Source organism: Anomalospiza imberbis, chromosome 37 (genome assembly GCF_031753505.1).
Source record: "Anomalospiza imberbis isolate Cuckoo-Finch-1a 21T00152 chromosome 37, ASM3175350v1, whole genome shotgun sequence".
Lineage (NCBI taxonomy): Eukaryota > Metazoa > Chordata > Aves > Passeriformes > Viduidae > Anomalospiza > Anomalospiza imberbis.
In genome coordinates, this window is record NC_089717.1 from 164,097 (window position 1) to 181,636 (window position 17,540).

The 17,540-nt window shown below is 51.8% G+C and overlaps 2 protein-coding genes across 4 annotated transcripts in view; both read left to right on the top strand.

Moving 5' to 3' along the window:
- The window catches only part of LOC137464133 (class I histocompatibility antigen, F10 alpha chain-like), a 372,308-nt gene that overhangs the window by 114,138 nt on the left and 240,630 nt on the right, over positions 1 to 17,540 (top strand). The gene's annotated exons all lie outside the window — the stretch shown is intronic.
- On the top strand, positions 12,541 to 17,140 carry LOC137464124 (hydroperoxide isomerase ALOXE3-like). Of its 2 annotated transcripts, XM_068175444.1 has the most exons (13): positions 12,542 to 12,751; positions 13,150 to 13,348; positions 13,421 to 13,502; positions 13,597 to 13,719; positions 13,818 to 13,921; positions 14,032 to 14,354; positions 14,430 to 14,633; positions 14,767 to 14,853; positions 15,405 to 15,574; positions 15,651 to 15,772; positions 15,864 to 15,964; positions 16,386 to 16,556; positions 16,752 to 17,140. In XM_068175444.1, the coding sequence occupies exons 1-13, from the start codon at positions 12,614 to 12,616 to the stop codon at positions 16,929 to 16,931; spliced, it is 2,004 nt and encodes a 667-aa protein (XP_068031545.1). In that variant the 5' UTR covers positions 12,542 to 12,613; the 3' UTR covers positions 16,932 to 17,140. The 2 variants fall into 2 exon arrangements, with proteins under 2 accessions (XP_068031544.1, XP_068031545.1); XM_068175443.1 differs by having other exon boundaries at positions 12,541 to 12,751; positions 14,032 to 14,633.

Genomic DNA, 17,540 nt, shown 5'->3' on the forward strand with positions numbered 1-17,540 from the left:
ACAGGGGATCCGAGGGGACACGATGGGACAAGGCCACCCCTGCAGCAGTACCTGCACTCCGAGGACAGGAGGAGGTGACACAGCGACAGCGGAGCCAAGGCAGCGCTGGGGGCGCAGTATGGGGCAGGTGAGGGGGGTACGGGGGTGGGAGAGTGGTGGTGAGCAGTGGGGGAAATTTTGAGGTGTGATGGGTGGGAGGTGATGACATTTGGGGTGATTATGATGGGTGGGGGGTGATGGGGATGGTTTGGGTGTCATGGTGATGACTTTTGGGGTGATGATGATGATGGGTGGAGGGTGACGAATTCTGGGGTATGGGGTGGGAGGTGTTGGCCTGGCACAGCCCCCTGGGGTGCCCAGTCTCCCCTATCCCCAGGGTCCCTTCCAGCTCCATGTGTCCCTGTCCCAGTGTTGCCCATGCTGGGGCTGGCCCTGACAGTGGCACCAGGCCAGGCCCTGTGGCACCGGCACTGGGACCCAGCCAAACCAGCTCAACACAAGTGGGGCCACCCACAGGGCAGGCACAGAGCCACCCCAGCCTGGCCCCACACATGGCCTGTCACTGTCACACTGCCACACCCACTGTCATTGCCACCCCATGGCCACCTGTCCCTGGTGGCATCTCCATGAGCATCCTGGGCCCTGCAGTGGCACCTCCAAGGCCACACGTCCCTTGGTGTCACCATACCCACGGTGGCATCTCCATGGCCATGTGTACCCTGGCATCAGCACAACCTTTGTGGCACCTCCATGGCCACCTGTGCCCCGTCCTAGAACCCCCGGTGGCATGATCAGGCCACCTGTCCCCCATCACTGCCACACCCCCCATGACTGACAGGGGCACGAGGGGCACCCACACCCTGTTCTGTTCCCTCCCATGGCCGGGGCAAACCATGGACCCTGCTGAGCTGCTCTGTAAATGGCCCCACTTACAAGCAACCAGTAAGGAAGGGCACAGAATTGTTACAGTGACACTTAAATGCAGTTTCTTTCTTTCTTTAATCCAAATAAATTAAGGAATATTGTAGGTGCTGTACTTAGGAGGGGTGGAATGTCTGTGTTCAACAGGCTGGAACAGCTTTATTCTGGAGTGAAAGCTGAATGCTGAAGTAATTTCAGAGCAGCACAGAACATGCTGAGTTGGAAGGGACCCATCAGGATCATCGAGTCCAACTCCTGCCCTGCACAGGACATCACAACAATTCCACCATTGTCCAAATGCTTCTTGTCCCAAAACAGACTTGGGGCTGGTACCACTTCCCTGGGTGTTGTGATGCACTAAATAGATATTTAGATGTTGTTTTGCACTGGGTGATTGGGAATTTGCACTGAGTAGTTTTTATATTGCACTATGTCACATTGGTCTATTCCACACACCTTTCCCCTCCCCTGATAAGCCTCAGGTGTGATGGGCTCTCCCTGACCTTCTGTCCCCTCCCCTTCTCCTCATCTGTGTCCCATTGGATGTGTCCCCTCGGCTCTGCCCCACCCATTTTTCCCTGGGCTCAAAACCCCCTGGGAGAACACGCTCTCACTCTCTTGGACACCATCAAACACCTTGGCCACTGTTACCCCCTGAGGTGTTGCCTGGATCTAAGGTGGCTCCTGATAATAAACAGGATTTGGTCCCAAGGAGAAGAGTGCCTTTCGTCTTTTACCTGTGTTCATGTAGGATTCCCACCCTGTGATCAGAGGGGACAAAAAAGGGATTTCCTACACCTGGGAACTGTGTTCCAGTGCTCAACCCCCCTCTAGATGAAAAACTTTCTCCTGATATCCAGCCTAACCCTCCCCTGACTCATATCCAGCCATTCCCTCGAGTCCTGTCCCTGCTCATGAGAGTGAAGAGATTGGTGCTGGCCCCTGCACTGCCCTTTGGGAAGATGTTGAAGAGCTCAGTGAGGTCTGACCTGAGTCTCCTCTTCTCCAGCTGAACAAACCATGTGCCCTCAGCAGTTCCTCACAGAGCCCCTCCTGACCCTTCCCCATTCTTGTGACCTCCTCTGGACACTCTACAATGGCTTTATGTCTTTTTTATATCGAGTGAGTATATTATGAGTGATGTCATTCAATGTGAGGCCACCCCAGTGCAGAGCAGAGCATGACAATCCTCTCCCTGGCCCAGAGACCAGGATGCTGGGCCTGCTGCCCCTAGGACACAGTGGCACCTTGGACTGCCAGGGCACTGCTGACTCATGTTCAACTTGCCCTTGGCCAGGACCCCCAGGTCCCTCCCTGCAGCTGCTCTGCAGCCTCTCCTTCCCCTGTCCATACGCCAAACTGGGGATGCCCATCCCAGGGGCAGAATCTAACCCTTCCCTTGTTAAACTCCATGCCATTGGTGATTGCCCATCTCTATTAGGGAGGTTTCTCTGCAGAGCCTCTCTGCTCTCCAGGCAGGTGACAGTTCCTCCCCGTTTGGTGTCATCAGCAAATTTACTGATAATCCCTTCAAGTCCTGTGTTCAGGTTGTTAACGAAGATGTTGGAGAACCGGGGCTGCCAATGGAGCCCTGCAGAACCCTCTGGTGACCACTGCCAGCGTGGTGTCACCCCAGTCACTGCCACTCTCGGTGCCTGACCCAGTTGCTCACCCATCCCACAATGTGTTTATCCAGCTGTGTGCTGGACACTTTGTCCAGAAGCATTCTGGGAGGCACAGTATCAAAAGCTTTGCTGAAATCCAGAAAGATTCCATCTACTGGCTTTCCTGGATCAACCAAGTGGGTTCCCCTGTCACAGAAGGAAATCAAATTTCACAAGCAGGACTTTCCCCTCATGAAACTGTGCTGACTCTGACTGATGCCTGCATTGTCCCCTAGGTATTTTTCAATACTTCCCAGAACAAACCTTTCCATGATTTTATCAAGTACCAGAGTGAGACTGAGACCTGTAGTGTCTGGGGTCCTCTTTGCCCTTGAAAATCGGGACAACATTTGCCAGCTTCCAGTCAGCTGGGACCCCTCGAATCACAGGTCTGAACTCTGTGTTTGCTCTAATTTCTCCAGGGGAAGAAGCCTGCTCACACCTGCATGTTTGAGCTTCTATTCTCCTCAGGCAAATCCACTTTGAGGGCCGTAATGGTTAAAAGAACAATTAAAAATACTTTCTGATTACAGGCACAAAGTCATTGCAGATAAAACAATCTCTTCAAAAGCTTTGTTAAGTGGGACTCACAGAGCACAAGTGAACTGCCCTGAAAGGTTTGAAAAAAAGTCAATCGTGGATTTGTCATGGTTTACAGAAAGGAAATTGTAGAAGCCTTGCTTAAATGAGGGCTCATCTATGACACGGTTTAAAGCACTCTCCTTTTCCCCTGAAGGAAATGTCTTTGTGGGCATGGTAAGTGATACATTTAATGAAATTACTTAATTGTGTAGAATTAGCAATAAATGTTCATGTGACAATTGATCACATTTCTTTCAATAATTCAGAAAGTCAGTAAATGTCTGTCAATTTGCTGCTACTCCCCACCCAATTCCCCTGTCATTCACAGCAAGCAGTGATAAGCATTCAGTAGGAAGGTGATGAGGTGATGTTTGAACTGGCAGTTGGAAGTGCAGTGATCTGTGATCCCAGTGCAGCTGGGTTGGCCCATCCATTTCAGATGAGGTTCTGCAGGGATCAGAGTTCCCTGGGATCCACCATGCTCCTTCAACATTCATTTCACTTTACAGTGCGTAGTGCAGCTCCTGTTCACACATCGAGATATTTTCTAATGTCAGAGCCAGCTTGTCAGGGCTACCTGACCTGTCTGTATTTACTACAAATTCCCAACTTCAGGGGAAGTTGAGGAATGTGTCATTCCAAAAGGAATTGTCTTAAGTGGATATTATAGGTTGAAAGATGTAGCTGGGGGTGTGTATTCTATTCCCATCTGTTAGAAGAGGGGCAGTTATCTTCTGTTAATTGGGCAGTTTTTCCTCATCTCTTCCACAACCAATCCTCCCTCTGGAGAAATATTTCCTGGAAACAAAGGAAAACTAGGAAAAGCCCAATCAATAAACACTGGTCAAGAAAATTCAGGGGGAGCCATGTGGAGGTTTGAACTTGGGGGCATCCCATCAGGGTTGAGGGGCCACTGCAGGCACCTCTTCATCACCTTCATGCCTGGAGGGTCTTGGTGTCTGTACTCCCCACCTGCCCCTAAAGGGGTCTGATGGTCTTGGGGTGCCCTTGTGCCCCATCTCTGCACTCGAGGTGATCTTGGGTTGTTTCCAGGTTGGGAATGGCCAAAGCAGCCGTACAATTTGGAGGTTGGCCTCTGCAGGAAGTTTTGTGTCTCCACTTTGGTGCCGTGTCCAGGATTTTGGGTCCTTGGGACACATGATTTCCCAGAGTTGGTGGTGGGAAAAGCTGGGTTTAGGTGTTGCCTTGAGACAGGGGGTGAAACATTGGGAATTTCAGTGCTGATAGGGGTTCTGCATCTTCCACAGAAATTCCCCTTTGATCTGACCTCAATGAATCCAAAAGAGCTGGAGTCAGTTTGGGGTGAGCCAAAGACACGAGAGAGATTGAAATGATGTGGAGGGAGCCAGGGGATGACCCTGGGAGCAGTGGAAAAGAACTGGGAGCACTGAGGACAGTTTGGCAGTGACGTGGGGATGGCACTGGAAGCACTGGGGTGATATAAGGGTTGAGACTGGGATGGTGCTGCAGGGAGCAACACTGAGTCCACCAGGAGTGAACTGAGAGTCAGCAGAGAGCACTGGTTGGAACTGGGGGCAGGAAAGGGAACCAGGGAGTCCTACTGGGAGCTCTGAAGGGAGAGAACTGGAACCACTGAGGTGAGGCACTGGGAGCACCAGGAGGGGGCATTGGAAGCAGTGGACACCTCATCACGTGTCCCAGTTGCTCGAGTCCAGCTCCCCACTGAGTAGCATAAAGGCTTGCAAAAAGCTGATGGCTGCTACTTTCTTGCCTGCTGAATTCATGTTACAATCTCAAGCAATAATCTTAAGGACAGCTCTTCTTGCTGGTATCGATTTTTCTTTCATCCCTCTGTGGAAATAACTGCGCTTTCATCTAGGCTCCGAGATCCAGACAACACAATGGTAGTGCACCGGTGAGTTTGATGTGACTTACATGTGGCAAGCAGATGGTGCAGCCCTGCACTTGTTTTTAATTTTAGAGCTTTTTTCTGTAAGAGCATCTGCTGAAAATTGGCAATGGAGCTGCGAGAGTGGAAAATGTGATGGCATACCTATCTGAAAGTACAGAGATGCAGTGTGTTGTGTGTAGTTTCAGGGCTGCTTGGAGAAGGGGTATGTAAAGAATGCCTTCTGTTTTGACATGTGCTTCTAGGTGGTCTATGGACTCAGTCATCATAGACTCTGAAACACTGAGAGTGTAAAAAAGAGCTAATCTCCATGTTTTGTGATGAAGTCTAATGGCTTCATGTTACCTTTCAAGCAATAGGAGCATTCTCAGTGGACTCAAATTGAGAATGAGCTCCTGCTGGACATTTGCAATTCCATTCGCTGTGCAAACAATGCCGGTGCTCTGCCACTTGATTCTTTGCCTTATGTGATCTGGACAGGACTGAAGCCCCACCAATGGCATAGAGATTTGTCGCTTTTCCCCATGTCTACTTCATGCATCCACAGTGTGCTACGCATGGTTTCTCCTCAGCTTTAGGTACACTCATATACCTTTTGTTTCACTGAGTCCAAACTGTCCATGGAGCTTTCATTCAGTGAAATGTGCTGGGAGAGAAGGACTTGCTAGATTAGCTATTCTATGTCCAAGACATTTGACCCAGCACCACAATCTGAGTGATGAGAAGGGGACATGAAGAACATGGTTTTGTCCCGGCACATTTTTCTGTGCGAGATGTCTTTCTGGAGCTTTAGTCCTTGTGAGGCTGTAATGTGTGCGGTAGTCTTTCAAGCTGAGAAGGACCATGCAGAGAGCATGGAGATCTGGTGGCACTTTGCACATTATAAAAGAAAGAGGATTGCCCCTTGAATGTGGTGCAAATACAAGTTTCAGGGGCAAGCTCCGGGCAAGCTCATTGAGATGACGAGAGAGGCTGAGTGTGGTGGTACATAGTGATTAGAAGGAAAGTGCATGACCCAGGTCTGTTTTGGCGCTTCCTTGCTGGCAGAGTGTTCTGTGCGAGAATAGACAGGGATTTGCTTCTGTGGGAGGGAGGGAAAGGAAGGAAGGGAAGGAGGGAAGGAGGGAAGGAGGGAGGGAGGGAAGGAGGGAAGGAAGGAGGGAGGGAAAGAAGGAGGGAAGGAGGGAAGGAAGGGAGGGAAGGAAGGGAAGGAAGGAAGGGAAGGAAGGAAGGGAAGGAAGGAAGGAAGGGAAGGAAGGAAGGGAAGGAAGGAAGGGAAGGAAGGAAGGGAAGGAAGGAAGGGAAGGAAGGAAGGGAAGGAAGGAAGGGAAGGAAGGAAGGGAAGGAAGGAAGGAAGGAAGGAAGGAAGGAAGGAAGGAAGGAAGGAAGGAAGGAAGGAAGGAAGGAAGGAAGGAAGGAAGGAAGGAAGGAAGGAAGGAAGGAAGGAAGGAAGGAAGGAAGGAAGGAAGGAAGGAAGGAAGGAAGGAAGGAAGGAAGGAAGGAAGGAAGGAAGGAAGGAAGGAAGGAAGGAAGGAAGGAAGGAAGGAAGGAAGGAAGGAAGGAAGGAAGGAAGGAAGGAAGGAAGGAAGGAAGGAAGGAAGGAAGGAGGGAGGGAGGAAGGGGGGGAGGGAGGGAGGAAGGGGGGGAGGGAGGGGGGGAGGGAGGGAGGGAAGGAGGGAAGGAAGGAAGGAGGGAAGGAGGGAGGGAAGGGAGGGAGGGAAGGGAGGGAGAAAAGGGAGGGAGAAAGAAAGGAAGAGAAGAAAGAGAAGAAAGAGAAAGAAGAAGAAAGAAAGAAAGAAAGAAAGAAAGAAAGAAAGAAAGAAAGAAAGAAAGAAAGAAAGAAAGAAAGAAAGAAAGAAAGAAAGAAAGAAGAAAGAAAGAAAGAAAGAAAGAAAGAAAGAAAGAAAGAAAGAAAGAAAGAAAGAAAGAAAGAAAGAAAGAAAGAAAGAAAGAAAAGGAAAGAAAGAGAATAAAGAAAGCAAGCGAGTGTGTGGGAGGGTAGGGATACAGGGGGAGAGTGACAGGGGTTAGGTGGAGCATATTACCTATCTGAGGGTCCCAATGAGGTCTCCTTGCTCCCTTCCATCTGGTCTTCTTGGTGGTAAGGGTCCCCCACTGGCATCACAACATCCACACCAAACCAAAAAGTATAGAATCCTGTGGACTTTGGGCCAGGTGGGAATGCCTCCCCTGCAGGGGGGGCCAGTTTGACACTGTCCCTTGCAACTCTGAGGGTCTGTTGCATCATTCTAAAGTGCTCTGGTGCAGGGTCTGGGGACCCCTTTGGGAGGATGTGATAGATTTTATGCTGTTAATCAAATCATAAGATATTGAGAAACCTATGCTGTCTGTTAATCAGATGACAAGACATTAAGCAATTTTGTGAAACTTGCAAATGCTATTTTTAACAATTTTATGCAATTGGGTAACCAAACCACAAGTGCTACTTTTAACCGCCAACAGTTGCAATATCAGCAAGCCTAAAACGGACATAGGACATACCCAAAAGTTCGTATAAGTTGTAATACGCATGAGCCAGAAGAAGGTCACCCACCAGACATGCTGAGGAAGACCTCTGCCTTCATCCCCTCGACCACCAGGAGGCAGAAAACGACCCCCTAGCAACAGGAGAACACATGCACAGAGTACAAGAAGAAATGACACGTAACCCGGAGAGAAAACTGTATAAAAGAAATGAGTTGGAAAGGGGAAGTTGCGTGCCGTTGGCAGAGCAGGAGACTCCCCGGCTGCCCAGCACTGTTTTGCTTACTTGCTGCTTGCTTAATAAATTACTTGATTATTTGTACCTAAATTGGGCTGTTGGTCATTTCAATCTATAACAGAGGACTTTGATGGGCCATGACATCTGCTGTCCTTCTGCTGTCCATCACATGGATGCAGTGTTCTTCCTGGGTGTAGGGTTCCCTCAGCTGGGCTTCCCTGCACAGTGTAGGGTAGGTGGTCACTGGGCCTCTGGCCAGAGGTTTTTCCAACACACACCCAAAGCCTTTTTCCCCCTACCCTATTGACATATGGAATAAGAACTCCACGACTAATAAATAGTTGTGAAGCAGGTATGTTTATTACAGCGCTGGACACACGGGGAATATTTTCACCAAGCATGTGTATCCAAACAGAGCAGACTCTGTTTATATACCCTTAAACTCATATATATTTGTGAAGATTTCAACATCGCCTATACATATTCATAGCCTAACCCCACCTACCCCCTCTTCATATGGTAATCAGCTTCTTATCGTTCTGTGCTTGCATACTATCTTCTAGTGGTCTTGGGCGGGGGTTGTCAGATGAAGTTTATTTACTAAAATATGAATATCAATCTAATATCGATATCAAACTGAGATGGACAAAAACTCTCTAACAGTTTAAAGTTAGAAAGTGTATGTTTATCATAACGGCTGGGCAGTACGTGAGATAATTCCCTAATGTGCACTGCAAAAATCACAGGTATTACAAAGCCTTTTTATTTACGGAAGTCTTGAATACACAAAATATGAATGCATATTCATATCCCTGTCGCTTCCTCTGCTCTGCTTCGTATGCTAATTGGCAAAAAGGCTATTAAGCATGCATCGTTTTGTTCCCTGAAATGAGTCAGTGGTCCATTTTGGGGAGGGGTCTCCAAAATTAAGTAAAATAAGTCTTCTTCGTTCTGACTTTTCTACTTTTCTAATGCATACATGACAAATGAACCCTTGTAGTTTTCCTGTGTTCAATGGATTCTTCAAGTATGGGAAGTCTGTAACTGTTTTTGTGTCCTTTAAATCTGTTTATCACCTTCTGTTTTTCATGATAAGCACAGCTACCCAAACATAAAGTTGACAAGCAGTGAGTTACTAGATCCTGGATATCTTATCTAAGATATGGCTACTGTTAACTATGAGCAAAGCCTATTTATCCACTTCCGCTAACTCAGCAACATCTAATTTACCTATCATATTAACTTTCCTAAAATTCTTAATTCTTCAAAATCAATGTCTCAAAGTAAAAGGGGTAAAAGCAGACTTCCTTGGGGTGCGCTTTGGATGAACCTGGTCTTTGCACATGTTCTCTGGGTAGCTGGCTGTTTTCCAAGGCTTCTGGCCATAGTCCAAACTACAGATCCAGTTTTTTCCTGCTTATCAGTTTTAAACGAATACACAAAATCTTGTATATGGTAGCAAAGAAGCAAAGTCCTCTTGTGGTGAAGCAAGAGCTATCTGTTTTTAACATACTTGACTGTACAGCAAATTATAAATTTAATTATAAGTTCCTTATATTACTATGGTGCTAGGGTCTGTTCGAGTCTGGCAGCTTTTAGCCCTGGGGTTGTGATCTCCACCCTAAAGATGTTAAGCTTATGCTCTGTGAATATCTCCAGCCCTGAGTTGTTACTTTATCTTCATGAGTGAACTGCCATAGGACTTAAGTCAGGAGGCCTATTCAGGGTGTGGTGGTTGTTTTCTGCAGCTTTTGTAATAGTTTTGCTACAATAGGCAAAAGTCCTTCATGAAAATGTTTAAGTCATAAAGGTCATTTAAGTAATATTTCAGTCTCTGACAGGGGTCTTTGGGAATGGGATGGGATCTGTTGGGCTGTGATGAGGATCCATGGGGCAGGGATGGGATCTGTGGGGCTGGGCTGCCAATTCATGGGGCTTGAACAGGGATAGAAAACCTGAAGTGGGACCAGCACCTAAGGTGAGAGATCCTCAGAATGCTGCTGGTGCTGCCTTTCCAACCCAACTCAGGGTGTTACCAGGACACCAAATCCGATTAGGATGATGATGCTGGCAGTGATGACAGACACAGTGACCCAACACCACCTTGAAATTCCAGCCAGATTCTGGCTCTGGGAAGCACAGGATGGTGAGGAGGGGAAGGAGAAACCCCATCCTCGTGCTCTGCAGTTCTGAATTCCTCTCTTCCCACATTCCCACTTCCCACATTCCACATTCCCAGCCTCACCCCAGGAAGTGCAGGGAGTGCGGAACTGGGGGAACACAGGGACTTAGGAGGTCTGGGGGTCCCAGAGCCAAGGAAAAGGGGGGCTGGGGATGGGGAACTGAGGGAACACAGGGACTTTGGAGGAGCCAAGGAAAGGGGGAGCTGGGGGTAGGGAGATTTTGGATGGTCGGGAAAGAGGGTGCCGGGGGGGATTGGTGCAGGATAAGGGGGTGCACGGTGTACGCGTTGCTGGGGAAGACAGTTTCAAGTGTGTTATAGATGAGTAACACAATAGTTGGTTCTCGCAATTAAGAGATTAATGTTATGCATATGTTATCAATGTATAATTCTGTTATTGTGATTTTATGTATATGTTATCAATGTATAATTATGTTATTGTGATTTGTTGTCTAGACCTCCTCTGTCCCCACATAGTCCCCTTCCCCCCCTCGGTATTGCTGCCACCAGACAGCCTCGGTTGTGAAAGACTTATGGAGGGAGGGCGCATCAGCGCGCTCCTCACATGGGACAGTTGGGAATAGGGAAGGCTGTTGCTGGGGGGGCGTGCCATGACAACACCTGACCCTCCAATCAAGCTGCAAGAAAGCAGTCTCCACCAATGGGCGGCAAAGAAGAGTTGACTGACTGTGGGAGGGGCCAGGGTTGGCTGACGCAACCCCCCCTTCCCCCCAGGGGTATAAACCAGGGAGCAGCTACTTTGTAGAGGAGCATATGGGAGATACTCATGTGCTCTCAGTAGTGTCCTTTTTCCTTATTCAGTCCTTTGTTGTGTTTTGTTAAGGTTTAATAAACCTTTAAAATGTTAAAAGTGAGCATTGTTTCTCACAAGGGGGTGCAGGGTCTTGTAGAGGGGATTCCAGGGTGTTCTTGTGCCCAGGAAAGGTTGTCCAGTGTTCCCCAGTTTCAAGGAAAGGGGAGTCACAGGATGGGGAGACCCAGGTTAGCCAGGAATGGATGACCTGAAGGTCTTCAGTGTGAAAGAACAGGGGGTCTGGAGGTTGGGAAAGGCAGGAACGAGGATCCAGGTCCCAGAGTCAAGAAAAAGGGGAAGGCTGGGGACTAGTGACAATGGGATGGCCAGGAAAGGGAGTGTAGGGGGTATTAGTGGAGGATAAGGGTGCAGGATAGGGATCCCAGTGCCATATAGAAGGGTTCAGGGGCACCCGGTGTGGAGAAGTTGGTGCAGGGGTTGTCAGTACCAGGGTTGGAGGCGCAGGGAGATGGGTCCAGTGCACAGGAATGAGGATTCAGAGCAGTCCCAAGGTCAAGGAAATAGGGTGTACAGGGATTGGGAGAAGTAGGATGGGAGGCTCAAGGGGTGTGGAGCAAAGGTGAGTCATGGGTTAGGGAGAGCCAGGACAACTGGTAAGGGCGGCTAAGGGAGTCCCAGTGTTAAGGAAAGGAGAAAGGCAGGAATGGGGGTGCAGGGGGTCCCAGGATGAAGGAAAAGGAGGGTCTGGAGGCTGGAGAGACAGGGTGGCTGGGAAAGGGGGTTCAGGGTTGTTCTGTGCATGGAACAGTGTACCAGGCAATCTTGGTGCTCTTGAATTCTGGTTCAGGGTTCCTGGTGCTGGGAATTGCAATTCGGTGGGGTCCCAGGGTAAGGAAAGGTGGGGATAGGGGTGGGGAGAGGTGAGATATTCGGGAAGGAGGATTCAGGGCATTACCAGTGTTGAGGAAAGGAGGGTTTGGGGACTGGGGAATGGACATGGGGTGCTAGATTCAAGGGAAAGGGAGAGGCTGGGGGATGGGAGAGGTGGGATGGCTGGGAAAGAGGATGGAGAGTGGTGTCAGGGCCAGGCAATGGGGTGCAGGGTGGTCTCAGCATACAGGAATGTCGGGCTCAGGGGGGTCATGGTTCCAGGTAATAGCTATTTCGAGGTTCTGGTTCCCAGGAATGCTGGTTCAGGGGTGTTCTGGTGCCAGGGGTCTCACTCACCCCTCACCACCCCCCAGGAGTGCCCCCAGACCCAGTGCTGGAACCACCGATGGTGCTGCTCTGCTACGGCCTGGCCCCCAAAGCCGCCTCCAGGCCTGTGATTGGCGCTGCTGTTTCCTGCCTGTCAATGGCAGTTGGGGATGTTTGTGACAGAGGAGCCTGGGGTGGGGGCACGTGAAGCTCCTGGCCCACGATGAATACCCTCCTTTGGCTCAGACCACCCCCGGGGCCATTGCTTGGGTCATGTTCCCATAGCCGGGAACATGGGACGGTTTCTTGGGTAATGTGCCCACGGTCACCCCTGGGGCCGTCGCTTGGGTAATGTCCCCACAGCCACCCACAGAGCCATCACTTGGGTAATGTCCCCACAGCCACCCACAGAGCCATCGCTTGGGTAATGTCCCCACAGCCACCCACAGGGCTATTGCTTGGGTAATGTCCCCATGGCCACATCAGTTGAGATCAGATATACTCAACACTGGCCACTAGCAGTGATCTGATAACACCTCCCTGAGAAGGAAGGACCCGTCACCCGCTCACACAACGGCCATGAGAGTTGCGACACCCAAATCACCCAAAACAGCAGGCTTGAACCCACAGCCCCTCACTCTTCTCTGAAGACATCTCCAGGACATCACTGCAGCTTGTCATGGCCACCTACAAGGTGACAGTGGCAACAGGTGACATGGTGGAAGCTGGGACCAACAACTCCATCTCCATCACCTTGGTGGGCAGCAATGGTGAAAGCCGCCAGACCACCGTCTCCTTCTTGTTCCTGCCAGGGAAGGTGGGGATGGGGATAGGGACAAAAGGCACAAAGGGTAGTAGAGCTGTCCTGGGGATATAAGGGGTAGTAGAGCCGTCCTGGGGACATGAGGGGCTGCATGGACTGTCCTGGGGATACAAAGGGATGGTGAGAAGGGATTAGAGGGAGATGGAGGAAAGGGGTTCCAGGGTCTAGAGGAAAAAAATCTGGGGAGGATGGTGGGTAGTGGTCCTAGGGGGATTGGAGGAATGGTGTTCTGGGAGGATGGAGGAAAAGGACTTTGAGGGGATGATGGAGGATAAGGATCCTGGAGGCAATGGAAGCAAATGTGGATGCTTTGAGACCCTTCTCTGCTGATGTCCCCAGTGCCACCACAGGGAATCTGCCCATTTCTCCCGAAGCCATTTCCTCCTCTCCAGGAGAAGAGCCTATCTGTGCACTGTGAGCAGGACTTGGGCCCCATTGTCCTCATCCGCCTGCATAAGTGGCGGCTCTTCCTGGAGGATGCCTGGTTCTGCAAGGACGTCCGGGTGACAGCCCCCAGTGGCACCCTGTATCGCTTCCCCTGCTACCAGTGGCTGGAGGGGGTCACCACGGTGGAGGTGCGAGAGGGCTCAGGTAGGACCCATCCTGCTCCCATCCTCCTCTGATGGCCAGAGGTCCGACTTTTGACACATCCCTTCTTTCTAGGGAAGAAGCTGGTGGATGACAAGCTGCAGATCCTCAAGGACCATCGTCATCGGGAGCTGGCAGCACGGCAGGAGGCTTACCGGTGACAGTAGGGACATGGGGACAAGACCTGCTTTGTTTAGGTGGGCTGGTCAGCAGTGATGCTGATGTCTGCTCCCATTTTCCCCCCCACTCAGGTGGAAGAACTTCGCCCAGGGCTGGCCCCGTTGCCTCAACGTGGACTCCATCTTCGAGCTGGACTCCAACATCCAGTTCTCCCGCATCAGGGCCAACAACTTCACTGGTTTCCTCATCTTCCAGTAAGCAGTGCCCTGAGGCCATGAAGGACCTGGGTGATGGCAGGGAAAGGGGCTAGACAAGGCAAGAAGTGTGCTGAGGTCCCCGCTCTGCCCTGTAGAGGGGCCTCCCACTTTCTGTCAGGGTTCCTACTGAGACGCAGCTCCTGGAACAGCCTGGATGAGATGCGCACCATCTTCTCCCGGACAAAGGGCAGGGACATTGGTGGGTGCCTTGTGTGTAGTCCCCTGCCCTTCCCCTTGCATCACTCAAAGCTTCACAAGATGTACCTGGAGGGTGGGTAAGTGGGTGCTGATGTCTGACCATACCCTTAGTCCCTGAGTATGTGGCCAAGCACTGGCAAGAAGATGACTTCTTCGGTTCCCAGTTCCTCAATGGCAACAACCCCATCATCATCCGTCGCTGCACCATGCTGCCGCTCAAATTCCCAGTGACACCAGAGATGGTCGCTGGCTCACTGGGAGGTGGCACTGACCTGGGCAAGGAGTTGCAAGAAGGTCGGATTTTCATTGTGGACTACAAGGTGCTGGAGGACATCCCAACTGACACCATTTACGGGCGCCAGCAGTACATAGCAGCCCCGCTCTGCCTGCTTCACCAAGGCACCGATGGGCTTCTGCGCCCCATTGCCATCCAGGTAGGGGCATCCCACCCTAAATCCTGCCATCAGGAGGGTGGCAATGGTCTTAGACCACTGTGTGGTGTCCAACAGCTCAGCCAAACACCAGGAGCCTGCAGCCCCATCTTCCTGCCAAGTGATGATGAGTGGGACTGGCTGTTGGCCAAGACCTGGGTGCGCAACGCTGACTTCTACAGCCACCAGCTCCTCACCCACCTGCTGAGGACTCACCTGTTTGGGGAGGTCTTTGCCATTGCCACCCTGCGCCACCTGCCCACCTGTCACCCCTTCTTCAAGGTAAAGTCCCCCCTCAAGGCCACTTGCTGCTCCCCCCCACCCCAGATCTGAGGGCAGTTATGACCCACCTGACAGCCCCCCAGCTCCATGAAGGGGTCCCTGATCACCTGCCAGGTGTTTGTTCCTCCCTCAGCTCCTCATGCCCCACTTCCACTTCACACTGCACATCAACACCTTGGCCCGCAGTGTCCTCATAAACCAGGGTGGCCTCATTGACAAGGTGAGCCCTGGGGACTGAGACCACTGGGCTCTGCTGGGGCACTGAATGCTCTGGGGTACTGGGAGGCACAGGGGTGTACTGGGGACACTGGGGGTCTACTGGAGTCCACTGGGACACTGGAGGGCACTAGAGTCTTGGTGGTACTGGGGTCTCCTGGAGGCACTGGAAGCACTGGATTCTACTGGAGGCACTTGGGTCTCCTGGGAGCCTTGGAAACACTGGGGGGTACTGGGGTGCTACTGGGACCAATGTGGAGTACTGGCGTGTACTGGGAACACTGGGTGTGCTGGAATTGCTGGGGAGCACTGTAGTGTACTGGGAACACTAGGGGGCACTGGGAAGCATGAGAGACCTGGGAGACATCAGAGAACATGGTGTGGAGGACACTGGAGAGTACTGGGATATATGGGAGTACTGGGGGCACTGGGTGTGTACTTGGAGTACTTGTACGCTGGGAGCAGTATAGGGTACTGGGGTATACTGGGAACACTGGGGGACACTGAAGCCTGGCACCTCCTGCCCTCCCAAACCATGGATGGCCCTCCTCCCAGGGTTCCGGGGTGACCTATGAGGGGCTGCTTCTGGTGGTGCAGCGAGGCCTGGAGCAGGTGACCTACACGTCCCTGTGCCTCCCTGATGATATCCGCCACCGTGGCATGTCCCATGTCCCCAACTACCACTACCGAGATGATGGGATGAGCCTCTGGGAAGCCATTGAGAGGTGAGACTGGTTTCAGGGGGTAGAGGGTGGTCCTGGCATGCCCCAGGATCTCACAATCACCTCGTCACTACGGCAGCTTTGTCACCGGCATTGTGACATTCTACTATGATGGGGATGCAGCGGTGAGCGGGGACACCGAGCTGCAGGCCTGGGTGATGGACATCTTCACCAATGGCTTCCTGGGCAGGACCTCCTCAGGTAGCATACCTGTGGCTGCCACAGAATGTCCCCAGGGGAGGCAAAGAACAGGCAGGTCCATGAGGCTCTTGGTTGTCCCATCCCCACCCAGGTATTCCATCATCACTGCAGACAGTGGCGGAGCTCATCAAGTTCCTCACCATGGTGATGTTCACCTGCTCGGCGCAGCACGCAGCTGTCAACAATGGGCAGGTGGGACATGGGCCAGGGACCCAAAGGATATCCCCAGGTGTCCGCAAGCCGTGCTGGGGACATGTCCCCCTCCCACTCCTCTGTGTGCAGGAAGGATGTCCCCATCCTGAACCAATGTCTATGTCACACCTCTCTACATAACAGAAGGATGTCCCTATCCATCCTATCTCCATGTTGGATGTCCTCACCCTACGTCCCCATCCAATGGGTCCCCATGCTAGAATGATGTCTCCATCCATCCCCTCTTCATGTTAGAGATGTCCCCATCCATCTTCCTTGCCATGCTGAGATGTTCCCATCTGCCCCCTCTCTGTGCCAAAGAATGTTCCTACCTGTCCCCTTGCTGTTTTGGGAGGATGTCCCTACCCATCCCATTGCTTTTTTGGGGGGATGTTCTCTGCAGTGATCTTTCCCCCTGCAGTATGATCTGGGGGCCTTCGTCCCCAACGCCCCGTCCTCCATGCGCCACCCACCACCCTGCGAGAAGGGCCGGGCCTTCCTCCAGCACTTCCTCGACACCATTCCTGAGGTGGCCACCACTGCTAACATCCTGGTGGCCCTCATTCTCCTCAGCTCCCAGCTCAAGGACAGGGTGAGTCTGGCCCCACAGTCCCCATGTGCCTCCCCAAACAGCTGTGTGGGCCTGGGGAACTGCAAGAAGTGCCCACAAGGGTGGATGTCACCACCTTTGGTGTCACCAAGCTTGGGGGACAGTCACCATTGCTCCACACCTACCACAGCACCAAGGGGTTGAAACTGAAGGGTCCATGTTGCTATCTCCCTCCAGAGGCTCCTGGGACAGTACCCAGAGGAGTGGTTCACAGAGGCAGAACCCCGGCGGCTCATCCGGGCCTTCCAAGGGCGGCTGGAGGAGATCCGTGACCGGATTGAGGAAAGGAACCAACTGGCTGAGCTGAGATACAACTACCTGAACCCACTGGAGACGGAGAACAGCATCTCCATCTGAGCACAGGAGCTGCACCCGCTCAGCACCACCAGCAGTCCCAGCACCCTGCACCTGGGCACCCCCAACAGACAGAACCACCAGCATCTGGATATCCAGTACACCCAGCACTCCCAGCACCCCTTACATGGCCATCCCCAAAACCCTTGTCACCCAGCATCCTGCACTTGGACAACCCCAGCAACCCCACACCTGGAGATCTCCAGCATCTACCCCTCCAGTGCCCTTAGCACCCTCCACTCCATTTTCCTCTCCCAATAAATGCCAGCTGTCAATCAAACCCTTGCTGCTTGTAGGCATACCATAAAACCACAGGGATCCACACATTCCCCACTCAAAGTGGGAAGCTGAACTGAGGCACCTGGGAGACATGACAAAGTTCCCAGTTCTCCCAGTGCTTCCTCCCAGTGCCTCCTTCCATGCTCACAGTGTTCATTACTGGTTCCCAGTGACCCGGTGCTCCCCTGCAGTGCTCCCCTCATTGTGGGCAGAGTGGGAGCTTCAAACAAAGTTTATTAGAGAAGCTTCTTTTGAGATATAAAGTACAGAACACCTCCAAAACCTACCCAGGACCCCCTGGCTTTCTAAACTTCTCAGAATGGAATGTGAGTG